Below are 13,447 nucleotides of genomic sequence, written 5' to 3' on the forward strand. Positions count from 1 at the left end.
TTGAATACTGGTCATTGCATGCCCTTATGTCATGACTGCTGCAAGCTGCTTTGAATCAGAAGTAGCTAAAAATAATCAAAGGCATTACGACAATTTGGGAAAACTGTTTGAAAACCATTGTTTAAGTGTGCTGAAATACTGCCACAGAACAAGAAAATGTGGGGTAACATGTTTTGGATTTAATTTCTCCATCAGATTTGAGAAAAAAAAGCTTTTATTTCTGTTCACAATGTACATTTTTTGTGTGCTGTTGAGTAATTAGCTACACACAGGATATGCATCAATTGCACAAACTAAAAGGAGAAACAAACATACTATAATTATAAAGAATAAAAGCAGGTAGAGACAGGAGATAGAAACAGGACAGCGTTTAAAAAGAAAAAAAAAATACAAAGTAAAGAGTTGAAAAAGAAGAGAATTGAAGAAAAGAGTAGCAGTAAGCCTCATATGATTCATAATTCCCTCAGTGGCCTTGTTTGATGATGATATCTGACATGTCATCAACCTTCACCAGCTCCAAATTCTGTAAAAAAGACAAAAACAAACATTAGGACTGACGACTTTTTAAGCGTGACACAGCAGTAATAATAATAATAATGGATTGGATTTATATAGCACTTTTCAAGGCACCCAAAGCACTTTACAGTGCCACTATTCATTCACTCTCGCATTCACACACTAGTGGCCACAGCTGCCCTGGGGCAGACTGAGAAGCGAGGCTGCCATATCGTGCCATCGGCCCCTCTGGTCAACACCAGCAGGCGGTAGGTGAAGTGTCTTGCCCAAGGACACAACAAGCAGGACAGAGAGCCCAGGGATTGAACCGTTGACCTTCCGGTTACAGATGCACTTCCCAACCCCCTGAGCCACGGCTGCCCTACATTTTAATGTACTCCGTGGACTTGCTGAACCAGATATGTAACTTTAAGGAACATCTGCCAGCCAATCAGGACTGAGAATGTTTGGACATCCTATTTCAGGGAATAAAGAATGAATGAATGAACTGAAAAATAAATTGCCCAGTTACACACCCAAATTCCTTCCTTAGTGAAGTTTCCTGGTGCTAAAGCTATATCTATATATATATATACAAACTACAAACATTAGCTGTGATAGCACTCAGTGCTTTGACCCATGTGACATAATTTCTGGCTCCAAAATAAACCAACAAGGTGCAGAGTGCAAAATAAATGGGTGACATCATATTAGCTTTAACCACCTTTGCATTTAAAGCCAATCTGGCTGCTATGGGAAGTGCAGTTTGACATTGGTTTAATTTTTCATCCCTTGATGCTGCAGCTCATTTTACACCAACATGAGGAGAGTACATACATCATAATAATAACAAATGAAATCAAATAAACAAAACATACAGCAAACAACACTCACCTTTTCATTGGCAAGATGAAGTAAAGCGACAAACGCCAGTGCCACTGACAGGTTCTGAGCCATTGTGTTTGGTAATCTGAATATGTGTGAGAGAGAGACAGAGAGAGGGAGTGAGAGAGAGAATTTTATATTTCATCAATGATGATTTTCATGATTCTGATGGAATTAGTATTTCAGTGACACCGTGATTTGATCGTGTATAGCTTCACACTAGCTTGTCAGAGAAACTTCTGTATCTCAAACCATAATTTTATATCCAATATTCTTTTGGTGAGGTCTGATACTCCTCATTAGTGCTGTGCCATGGCAGACATGACAAGAGATCTGCTTATACCTTTGAAGCAGCGTCTTTGTGGTCTGACTGAACACTTTCTCTCCACACACTTCAGGTTTCTCCACAGTCTCCACCCCCTACAGGGAACACCAAGGAACAAGTAATAAAACACAGAGTCAAACAGAAACGCAGTGAAAAAGGGCCGCCTGGAAGGCAACTGTGCCCACCGCATGTGATGCATGACCAACCTGAAATTTGTCACTGTATGCACCACAGAAAAAAGAAGCTAATACGCGGTGTGTAATTTACCTCTGTGGGTTTTTCTGGGCTGTCAATCAGAAGAGTCCACATGCTGTTCTTGAGTCTCTTCATGTCCATTTTCTTTGCTGTCTTGGCGTAGTTGATTTCAATCTTGTTGACCTACAAAAACAATCAAAGTAGAACTATAGAAGTTCACAAACAAAAATTCTGCTTATAATATATCCATTATTAATGACTATTTGTCCTAAGTCATACAGTTGTTTCAGTTCCATCTTCTATTTTTCAGTGGGGTATGATAAAAAATATTACTGCAGAAGCTTTTGAGCAGAGATGTTACTAAAGGGAAGAGCTACTTAAAGCACGACTAAACTAGTTGCATTGCTCACCCTGTGTGGCTCAGGTACCAGATCCTCCTCCCCATAGGTGGACACGCCCTCAAGATCTTGTGAGGGCAGAGGCATGCTGTCACTCGAAGGCTGTGTGTCATCTGAACCAGCAAACCCTTCAACATCATCATCACTGTCACCTCCCTGAAACAGAAGATGAATAAAGATTTGACATGTGGTTTCTAATCAGTTGTTGATTTGCCGTGACGGGGATTTGTTAATTCTTTCATTCCTCAGCAGGTTAGATGTTGCTTTTAGCTTCTTCCACAAGATTTGATGCAGAAAGGGTGTAGTTTCCATGTAGTGTCAGTCACAGGTGTGTGATACATAAAAGAAAAGGTTTTAAACAGTCGCTCTGATATAAAAATATCATATAGAGATATAATTGCTATAGCACTGCCATGTCTTTTTGTTTCCTAGCACAGTCAGTGAGACAAGCCCAAGGATTTGTGAGACTGACAGCCCTGTGTCAGCCTCTGATCACGATTTATTACCTAAATAAGGAACTACATCAAACTCCAGCACAGCACAGTACCTGCAAAATATGCAATAAAAAACACACCAAGTACAACCAGGCTGTGCAGGAGGAGATACTAGCAGTAGACAAGAATAAATGACTGCACTCAATACGACAGGAACAGCAAAACAGTGGATAGAAATCACTGATGTGGTTACATGGTGAAAAAGTGGGGTTATTCTACTAAAAAATATACATTTATTGGTCTTCCAACAAATTGATGTATTACATAGGGGGAGTAGGTGCCAGTTTGCCGCCACAGGGCCCGAGATAGACATTGTTGTTCTGCATAATCACATTTAATGTACATGGTTAGACACAGGCCACATGTGTAGTATGTCAAATGTTGCGGCAAAGACGAGTCGTTTCTTTACTAATACTAACAATCTATATACTAGTGATTGTTGTAGTTATTGCAACATCAAAATACAACCCTAAGATTAAAATTTGTGTTTCATAACCCAAACCACTTCTGGATAAACCAGAAACAGTAAGATTTTACAATATAATCAATTCAGAATTGATAGTGAAATGTGTCCGGGCATGCGGTTTAAAATCCTGTCCAATGAAATGTGCGGAGCTACCTGCAGAAGTAATCCCTTGTGATAAATGAACACCTGAAATGATCTTTCTTAGAATCAAATCAAAAGTGATGCTAAAAAGAGTTTTTCAGACCTGTAGACCTGGACAGAAGTTGGCTGTGTCATTGGCGTTGTTGTAGTCATAATCTCCAATGCCTTCTCCGAGCTCTGCAGACAGCCTCTTCTGTCCTTCTGGACTTAACTAGAGTAAACAAGACCAGATTGATCAATATTAATACGTCCCAAACAACTTGCACTCAATTATGGAAATATTGAGTAAATTACATACTGACTGTAAAACTGCCCAATTTTATGAAAACAAAAACAAAACAAACAGTTGATATGAGATTCAAACACATCCGAGATCATTTTTGAGATATCGCATTTTCACAGAGGTAAATAGGAAGTCCATGTGATACTGCAAGCCATATTAAAAAAAACACTAAAAAGAAAATAGATGTAAATATTAAATCATGTCTGCACAGTTAGAAGTATCTAAAAAAGTTAATAATTTTAATTAAATTATGAAATGCTAACATAAAGTATGGCCTGAAATGGTAAAAAGAAATAAGTCTTACTGTGCTGGAGGGTTTGAGGCTGAGCTGGGAGAGCGTCTCTGGAGGAAACTGGAAATCTGCTGGTAGAGTTGTTTTTTTACTTCTGGCACTAAGTGCAGACTTGGTGTTAGTGGTGGCAGCCTGTGAAAGGAAAGGAAGATAAAGTTTGGTTGGTGAGTTTCCCAAAAATCTGTAATCCAAAACTTCAAAACCTTTTAGAGATTCAACTGAATTTAATCATTATAGTTAAATCACAAGAGTTATGTTTCAATGCAGAAGCACACAAGAAAAGACTCAGATCAGCAAGTTTCCTGATGCATACTTGACAAACAAACGAGTTTAGGTTCAGTTCACAAGGATAACACCCTTATTAGCACCGATTCTGTCTTCATTCTGAACAAACTGATTATTTCATGCTCAAAAAGTTTCTCTTTTGCTTCAAATTTTTAAACTGTAAGCGGCTATACATTTTTTTAAAGCATTTACATGCTGGTCAACCAACATCTAAAACCAGATGTCCAGAGCAGATACATAAAAGACTTCCACACATGGTAATTGGGATGGAGGCTGCATCAGAAATAATTCTCAAAGTACTGAATACTGTGTTGCCATGGCCACTACTCCAAAAAGTACTACGTTATAGCCACAGTGCCTGTTTTTAAGCAGATGTAGCACGCTGAGAAAGATCACATCTGACTCTGTCACTGGACTCTGCTACAGAACATGCTAAGCTTTACCTCCTGTCACCATTACTAATATTTGTACATGAGATTGATGTTATTATAATAACCATGGCAGCAGGCTGGCTTTGTTCACAATGACGTGAAACACTGAAATGATTGAAGAGCTGGTCATCTATGGCTCAAAAAGTAGTCACTGTAGTTGAACAGGTGAATGTATTTGACAGCTTCATAAATACAGGGAGTGCAGAATTATTAGGCAAATGAGTATTTTGTCCACATCATCCTCTTCATGCATGTTGTCTTACTCCAAGCTGTATAGGCTCGAAAGCCTACTACCAATTAAGCATATTAGGTGATGTGCATCTCTGTAATGAGAAGGGGTGTGGTCTAATGACATCAACACCCTATATCAGGTGTGCATAATTATTAGGCAACTTCCTTTCCTTTGGCAAAATGGGTCAAAAGAAGGACTTGACGGGCTCAGAAAAGTCAAAAATAGTGAGATATCTTGCAGAGGGATGCAGCAGTCTCAAAATTGCAAAGCTTCTGAAGCGTGATCATCGAACAATCAAGCGTTTCATTCAAAATAGTCAACAGGGTCGCAAGAAGCGTGTGGAAAAACCAAGGCGCAAAATAACTGCCCATGAACTGAGAAAAGTCAAGCGTGCAGCTGCCAAGATGCCACTTGCCACCAGTTTGGCCATATTTCAGAGCTGCAACATCACTTGAGTGCCCAAAAGCACAAGGTGTGCAATACTCAGAGACATGGCCAAGGTAAGAAAGGCTGAAAGACGACCACCACTGAACAAGACACACAAGCTGAAACGTCAAGACTGGGCCAAGAAATATCTCAAGACTGATTTTTCTAAGGTTTTATGGACTGATGAAATGAGAGTGAGTCTTGATGGGCCAGATGGATGGGCCCGTGGCTGGATTGGTAAAGGGCAGAGAGCTCCAGTCCGACTCAGACGCCAGCAAGGTGGAGGTGGAGTACTGGTTTGGGCTGGTATCATCAAAGATGAGCTTGTGGGGCCTTTTCGGGTTGAGGATGGAGTCAAGCTCAACTCCCAGTCCTACTGCCAGTTTCTGGAAGACACCTTCTTCAAGCAGTGGTACAGGAAGAAGTCTGCATCCTTCAAGAAAAACATGATTTCCATGCAGGACAATGCTCCATCACACGCGTCCAAGTACTCCACAGCGTGGCTGGCAAGAAAGGGTATAAAAGAAGAAAAACTAATGACATGGCCTCCTTGTTCACCTGATCTGAACCCCATTGAGAACCTGTGGTCCATCATCAAATGTGAGATTTACAAGGAGGGAAAACAGTACACCTCTCTGAACAGTGTCTGGGAGGCTGTGGTTGCTGCTGCACGCAATGTTGATGGTGAACAGATCAAAACACTGACAGAATCCATGGATGGCAGGCTTTTGAGTGTCCTTGCAAAGAAAGGTGGCTATATTGGTCGCTGATTTGTTTTTGTTTTGTTTTTGAATGTCAGAAATGTATATTTGTGAATGTGGAGATGTTATATTGGTTTCACTGGTAAAAATAAATAATTGAAATGGGTATATATTTGTTTTTTGTTAAGTTGCCTAATAATTATGCACAGTAATAGTCACCTGCACACACAGATATCCCCCTAAAATAGCTAAAACTAAAAACAAACTAAAAACTACTTCCAAAAACATTCAGCTTTGATATTAATGAGTTTTTTGGGTTCATTGAGAACATGGTTGTTGTTCAATAATAAAATTATTCCTCAAAAATACAACTTGCCTAATAATTCTGCACTCCCTGTACAAAGAAAAAAGACAGAAGCAGCAGAGATGTTTTCTTTTTTTTTTTTTTTTTTACCCTTGTTGTTCGGAAGTAGGTATCAAAGTTGACATCGTCATTGAAGTCTATTTCAAAGGTCTTTTTGGGCTTCCTTTTACGTGTCTCCTTTTCAGGTAAATGATCCACTGTATGACATAAAAGTACATAACAATGGTCAGAGATTACAGATGGCAGGTTACTTTTACACTGCACACATTTAGTGAGAAAGGACAACCATTAGAAAACCATCTCAGTTGTTAGAGAAAAGGCCCAATTTACCACATCACTCAAAACAGAAAATAATCCTAATTTGTAAACATCATTTCAGTATGACAGCATAATGCATCCGAATGCATTTATGATAGATTTCAGGCATTACTTATGACATGTTACTTCAAAAACAAATGCAGTAGCATAAGCCTACATTTAATCTTACCAACATAAATAAGAAAATTTTTAATGTGATGTGTTGTCTGTCAACATCTACACAAACTTTAATATGTAACATGTCTTGTTTAGCGTAACTACTTCTCTAATGTCTGCTCACATCTCACAAATATCTCTATATCTGAAGCCAAATCTGACCTGAAGGATGGCGCTGTGATGTTTAACAACTGCAGCACAGCAGGACATAATATTTAGACCGTGTTCTGCTTCAGAAGGCACTGTGTTACAAGTCACTAACGACATATCAGATCTAGAGTGGTTTGATCCTCAGCAGTTATTCTAGTCGGTTTCTTACTGACGCGTATTACTCAGGACCTGTTGTAGTACATGCAAGTAGGGTGGTTAAGCTAAGGAGTTGTGCTGAGGAGTTTCTTTGTGTGATGAAAACAGAAGCTCTTTGTAACCACCGACTGCTGGGAAGTGGAATATTTTAAAAAGCAGCACAATTTCAAAACCTTTTTAACGTCTCTGGCTTCTCATCGGCTTTGTAAAGTGGATGGTTTCTTAAATATGAAAGCTTACAGAAATTACTTTATTTACTTTCAAAGAAAATTTGGAGTTTGGTATTTTGTTATAAGGTGCAATAATGCAACGCTTTTACTGCAACTAAAATGGGTCTTTGCTAAAACCTTAATTTCACTCACACTTGTGTTTCGGTTTGAACTGCCAGTAGCCAGGTCCAGCCCACGTGGCCATGGTCCTGGGGCTGAAGTATGAATACTCCCTGGGCTGAGAGGACAGCTGCAAGCACATGGTGGCGATGTCTCCCTCTCCAATGGGAATCACATCCCTGTATGGCATCATAAAACCATTCAAACTAAAAACGAAAGCAAATTTACCATCCATTTATAGAAAAGGTTTAGGAGACAGACAAGAGGAAGGGAAAAAAACAAACAAAAGACTTCCCTGCGCTGCTGTCCAATCCTCAATCTTACCTTCTTTTGCCAGAGGGCTCACAACCCTCCTTGTGTTCCTTTGATCCATCCTCACAGTCACCCACTCCCTCCTCATAGTCACCATCAAAGTCAGGGCAGTCATCTTCCTCTGGCTCTGGCTCAGGCTCATTGTTCACGTCAAACACATGATCGCCCTGCTTCATCTTCTCTAAGAGCTGATTCATGGTCTGAAAGAACATGCATAGAATATTAAATTCAAACCTGCAGGACTTTACATTTCTAAGGACTTTTACTTTGCAAGCAAAAATAGTTGCTCACACTAGAGCTGTAGTAAAATAGGGTTTCCTTTATGTATCTACTAAAAGAGAGTGAAGAACTGAACAAAACAAAGGAGATCAGTTTACAAAGGATTAAATCAGATTTGTAGGATGGAAATTCCATAACCTAATCATATTACAACTAGTATTCAGAAACAACTGACAGAAATAAGCACTAGATCCGTTTTCTCTTACCTGCTCCGGATTCCAGCTAGTGAACGAGAAGTCCTGCAGTGAGGGGCAGACGGAGCTTTTCTCCTGGGAACGCTGCAGTCCAGCTGCGAGTGACATGTTACAGAAAGACAAGTTTTCATTTCTGGGAGAACCCGAAGGATGACAGTGATACAGTGCTAAGGGGGGCGACCGTGGCTCAGGGGGTTGGGAATCGCATCTGTAACCGGAAGGTCGCCGGTTCGATCCCTGGGCTCTCTGTCCTGGTCGTTGTGTCCCTGGGCAAGACACTTTACCCTACTTGCCTACTGGTGTTGGCCAGAGGGGCCGATGGCGCGATATGGCAGCCTCGCTTCTGTCAGTCTGCCCCAGGGCAGCTGTGGCTACAACTGTAGCTTGCCTCCACCAGTGTATGAATGTGAGAGTAAATGAATAGTGGTATTGTAAAGCGCTTTGGGTGCCTTGAAAAGCGCTATATAAATCCAATCCATTATTATTAAGGTTCTTATGAACATCCAACTAGCGGCACAATATTTAACGTCCAAGTGTAAATGAATTTATTGGGCTTATTGAAAGACTTTTACCCATGAATGGGGATGCTGGGACCCCCTGTGGAGATGGAGGAGAGTAGGCGGGTCTGGACTGCAGGAGGGTCATGTGGGATGGAAAGAGCAGCTCGCAGCGACTGCTCTCACTGAAAAGAACTGACAGGAAGACCCCAGCTGTGCTGCTCTCATCAAAGGATGAGGCCATCCGCTGAAACATGGGGTCCACCTTTGTGGGGAAGACAGAAAGTTTATCATAAACACAACCTAGCTTGATATCAACTAAGAGGCATTTAAGCTTATTACTATGGCAAAGTGATGCTGTGATAGTAATGAAAAAAAAGAAAAGAAAAATCCCTCGAGGTGTCTTCTAAGACAACATCTAATTTAACTATTGATCTAAATCAAACAAACGTATCAATCATCAGTGGATTTAAGCCGTAATCCATGATAGTAATCCAACATTAACTCTAGCAGTGATGCTGAAGTTGTTTAACATTTAGTAAAGAGACCTCTGCACATAAATGCATATAAAAATTTGGTACGGGGACTGTGCCACCCTTTTTTTCCAGTTCTAAACAGTAAGATCGTTCTTAATTTGACTGCTAAATATATAACAACACCAAAAATAGTAAGCAGTATTCATAAATTTGTATTTTCCAGCTTATCATGTTGAACATTGAGTTTCTGTACAGGAAATAAAACAGAAGGCTGGTTTTTTTTTTACTGATTCTCCTCTACACTAACCTTTTCCTCAAGTAATATAATCACAGCTGAAGCATGTTCATATCAATAAGGATTTAATTAATTAAATAATTAACAAAAATCTAAGCTCATAAATAGCCCAAGCCTAATGAATATACTTTCAGCTCATGTTCAAAACCCATCACATATATCAGCTGTTAAAACAGCTACATTACCTTAAGTGAAGAAACTAGCAAAGTATAGTTTCCTTGGTTAGAATCAAGTACTGCTTACTTAGATTACAGCACTGTTTGCGTATCGATGGTAATTACATTTGGCATAAAAATAGAGATCTACCTCTCTCTGGGTCTTTGTTGTTTCTATATTATATATATCAGTTTAAAGCATTTCACCTATTTTAATGGAGTGAGGGTGTGTACTGCATTTCGAGGGAGTTGCATCTTCTATTCTAGTGGTATAAGATAACAACATAGCTGAGTCTGTTGGCTACAAAACAGAATGATTTGACCCAAAATCCAAACAGTGAAATGAAAACAAAACAAACAACCTCTGAATGTTTTTAGTGTTGTTCATTTATGTGCATTAATGAGCCTAGATCTTGCAAAGGTTGTTTTCAATTCATTCTCATTTAACCCAAATGCTGTATTCCTGGATCTATACATCGATAGCTATATTCTATTATTGCTTATTGCTGCATGACATAAGCAATAAGCAGGAATATTTCCCATGATTAGTCATTGGCATAGTGGTCCAGAAGCCCTGAACGATACTTCTGTTATTTCAAAAAGTACAACAAAAAAAAAAAAAAAAAAAAAAGAAGAACTGAGGTGCGCATTATCTTAGTTACTTTGCTAAGACCTCTACATACCTCACATCTCCTTTCAGACTCAGCACTGTTGATGTTGCTCAGGTTTTGCTCTACTGTCTTCTTGGGAGGCCTTTTCTTCTTTGGCTGTTTGGCAGTGACTTCACCTCCTGCAAGTCCTGCATCATCTCCATCTTCCTCTGTTGCACCATGGCCTGTGTATGCACAAGGAATTCAAAAAAAGCAGAAAATGTTCAATAGTACAGGAAGGTGGGTTCAACAACTTTAAAACTGTGTTAGAAAAAGCCAGAAAGCTCAAGCCACAGCACAAGTACGGTTAAAAGAAAAATCCAACAACAATACAGAGACTCTCACCCTCTCCAGGTTTGGTTTCAGCACCCAGACCACCCAGCACTCTGTAGGCATCAGCATGAACAGCATCCACTCTCACAGCGTAGATTTTCGTACTGGCATCCAGAGTGCCAGCTGCCACCTTTAGGATGAAAAGATGTAAATATTGAAGGATACTACTTGCAAAACTTAATAATAAATACATATTTCACAGTGTACGACATCACCTTTTATAGGACCCTTCATATGTTGAAGTAATTACACCACAATACCCCTGCAGATACTCTAGGTTAATACACAATCCTGCACTTTCTCAGAATGAGTGAACTTATTGCCTGTGAGATGAGAGACCACACTGGACAGAATGCAGCCTTAATTTTGTATAAATTCTGCTTCCCTGAATTAAAATCAAACTGGTGTTAGCACCTGCCTAACTTAAACAAGTCAGGTGGGTGCTGAGTCTAAGAAATATATTTTCCTGATATTTTAAACACACTTAAAAAACAAACAACATTTCTATGTTCTCCAACAACCAGAAAATTATTTATCATGATGCTTCATTCAAATGTTTAAATCAGTTCAAAGACTTTTAGATAACCAAAATGATGAATGAAACAATCAGTTACACATACCTTGAAGTTGGTGAGCTCTGAATCCTTTTGTTTGAGAATATCAGCCATGTAATCAATCAAATGCAGACCAAATGCATTTTTTGTGGTGATTTTCTGTTGATAAGAATAAAAAAAAAAGTAATTTATTAATTTATTTTTCCTGTATTTTGTCATATTTTCTCATCTACTAATCACAGAGAAAGACAAAGGACATTTACTATAAAGGGAAAAAGAGGAAAATGCATGCACATACAAATACTTACATTTTCAGTGGAGAGTTTTATGCAGGTGGAGTAATGCTCTGAGATCTGTGCATTTGACAACTTGGGCACGGCAGCAGGAGTTCCCACAGTGCTGATTAGGATAATGAGATTGTCTTTGAGCTCACATGATACATAGCAGCCAGGCACTATTTGTCAAAGCCATGGCACAAAATGTTTTTACAAATTACTTTTAGTTTTGCCATTATCTACAGCATACCTGTGAGATGCAGAGTCATTTAAGGAGGAATCACTTGCAGCTTGAAGGTCAATGACTCTTGACCTCCTACGCTGACGTCGCTCCTGCTCATCATCGTTTCCAGGGAAAGCTGACAGCAGTGGAGTGCTGCTGCCTGCAGGGGACAGACCCTTATTCTTCAAACAGGATGACATCCATCCTGGTCGTACCCGGGAGACGGGTGTGGAGGCTGCGCTCATCTTTGCTGGAGATAGGAAAAGATGTTTGGACTGAACAGAGGGTTGGAAAAAAATTGTGCTTAAAGAGCAGAATTCAGTGCTCTGAATGTACCGTACACATATCAATTTGAAGCAGGAGAGAAAGTTAACTTGGCTCAGTTAACTATTTGTTGTAGTTAACTGAGCCAAAACCAAAATTTACATGTAAAAAACTCCTCTAATCAACCCAAATAAAATCTTTAGGAAAAATATTAAAAGTAACTCAATGGATCTCGGTGGTGAAATCTGTCAATACAACCCACGGGATGAGGAATTAAGGTATATATTTGATGCTAACATAACTCTGAAACAGCTGTTTTTACAAAGTGCTGTGCTTGTGTTGTTACAGCTGTTTGGAACTTATAAAGGAAAACAAAGTTTATGCCAAGTTTAAAAGTCACTAATGAGAATAAGAAGAGAGAATGTGATCTTATGATGACAAAGAAATTGGGAGAAAAAAATACAAGAAACTCTTATTGTTGGCTCTGGTTATGCAAGCACGATATGCTAGAGTTAAGTTCGCATTAATCTTGCCTGTTTGCTACCGAAACAACGTTGATTACTTTAAGGGTTCATCATTTATTAGCATAGCACAGCCAGCGAATCCTTCCTTTTGTAGACTCCCATTGACTTTATTCTGGATTTCCATCAGTTTAACTTAGCTTGAACGCTACTCGCATATAAACAAAGGAACTCTACAATAAAGTATTAAACCAGTGAAAAGGTTATATACATTCAATTAAAATCAATTTTCAGAAAGCAAACGCCATCTTAGCACAACATATTTGGTAAGCTAGTTTAGTAAAATAATCACGAAAGAAACACATGTACAGCTCAAACGCACTTACATGCTCACGCTAAGCTAACATTACATGCATTTTAGCATAACAACCCTAACTTCGGTATGAACGTGTTCTTACAGTTAGCGTTAGCAGGCTTACTAACAAATAAAAACTTTATCACAAGACTTGCTTCAGCCCCGAAACGTACCGAGAATTGCCTTAAATCCGACGGAGACTTATGTAGACCCGTTATAAGTTGTAATATGACAGAAAGAACAAGCAGCAAATTTCTTCCTGTACAGCGTTTGAATTTTTGCGCCGAACGGTTTACGTAGCAGCAACCTACGTCATGACGCTAACCGCGCCCACGACAGCGAGAGAAAGTGAGATTCAGATTCAGAGTAGTTTAATGATCCCTAACTATGTATGAAAACAGTGATCTTGAGATAAAACTCAATGATTTTCTTCTTTTATATTAACATAAGTAGTTTTTGTTGAATTGTTTAATTTATGATATTGTTTAATAAAAACATTACATCACGAAAAAGTAAGTGTTCATCAATTTTTATGACAGATAATCAGGATTTTTTGTTTCATTTTCAATATAGCATCCCCCACCATGTCTTCCTTATGCAAT

General features: G+C 39.1%; 1 protein-coding gene across 1 annotated transcript; it reads right to left on the reverse strand.

Annotated features, from left to right (window-relative positions):
• Positions 1-163: 163 nt before the first annotated feature.
• Positions 164-13,160, reverse strand: ncaph (non-SMC condensin I complex, subunit H). Its single transcript, XM_080895274.1, has 18 exons — positions 13,019-13,160; positions 11,793-12,015; positions 11,576-11,666; positions 11,334-11,426; positions 10,726-10,843; positions 10,414-10,565; positions 8,880-9,069; positions 8,320-8,402; positions 7,847-8,034; positions 7,556-7,701; positions 6,504-6,610; positions 3,987-4,106; positions 3,503-3,610; positions 2,311-2,454; positions 1,973-2,083; positions 1,724-1,800; positions 1,390-1,465; positions 164-523 (listed from the first exon to the last, which is right to left on the reverse strand). Exons 2-18 carry the CDS (start codon positions 12,008-12,010, stop codon positions 464-466), a joined length of 2,082 nt encoding a protein of 693 aa, XP_080751400.1. The 5' UTR covers positions 12,011-12,015; positions 13,019-13,160; the 3' UTR covers positions 164-463.
• Positions 13,161-13,447: the final 287 nt, after the last annotated feature.

The sequence above is a fragment of the Rhamphochromis sp. 'chilingali' genome (assembly GCF_963969265.1).
Source record: "Rhamphochromis sp. 'chilingali' genome assembly, chromosome: 10".
Classification (NCBI taxonomy): domain Eukaryota; kingdom Metazoa; phylum Chordata; class Actinopteri; order Cichliformes; family Cichlidae; genus Rhamphochromis; species Rhamphochromis sp. 'chilingali'.

What these genes read in the sequence shown, in the direction of transcription:
- ncaph (XM_080895274.1), bottom strand. Translation starts at nt 12,010, where the DNA reads ATGAGCGCAGCCTCCACACCCGTCTCCCGGGTACGACCAGGATGGATG. An exon ending in CAGAGCTCACCAACTTCAAG is followed by an intron (nt 10,844 to 11,333) that starts GTATGTGTAACT and finishes TTCATCCTAAAG; the next exon opens with GTGGCAGCTGGCACTCTGGA. An exon ending in TGGTACCTGAGCCACACAGG is followed by an intron (nt 2,084 to 2,310) that starts GTGAGCAATGCA and finishes TTGTTTTTGTAG; the next exon opens with GTCAACAAGATTGAAATCAA.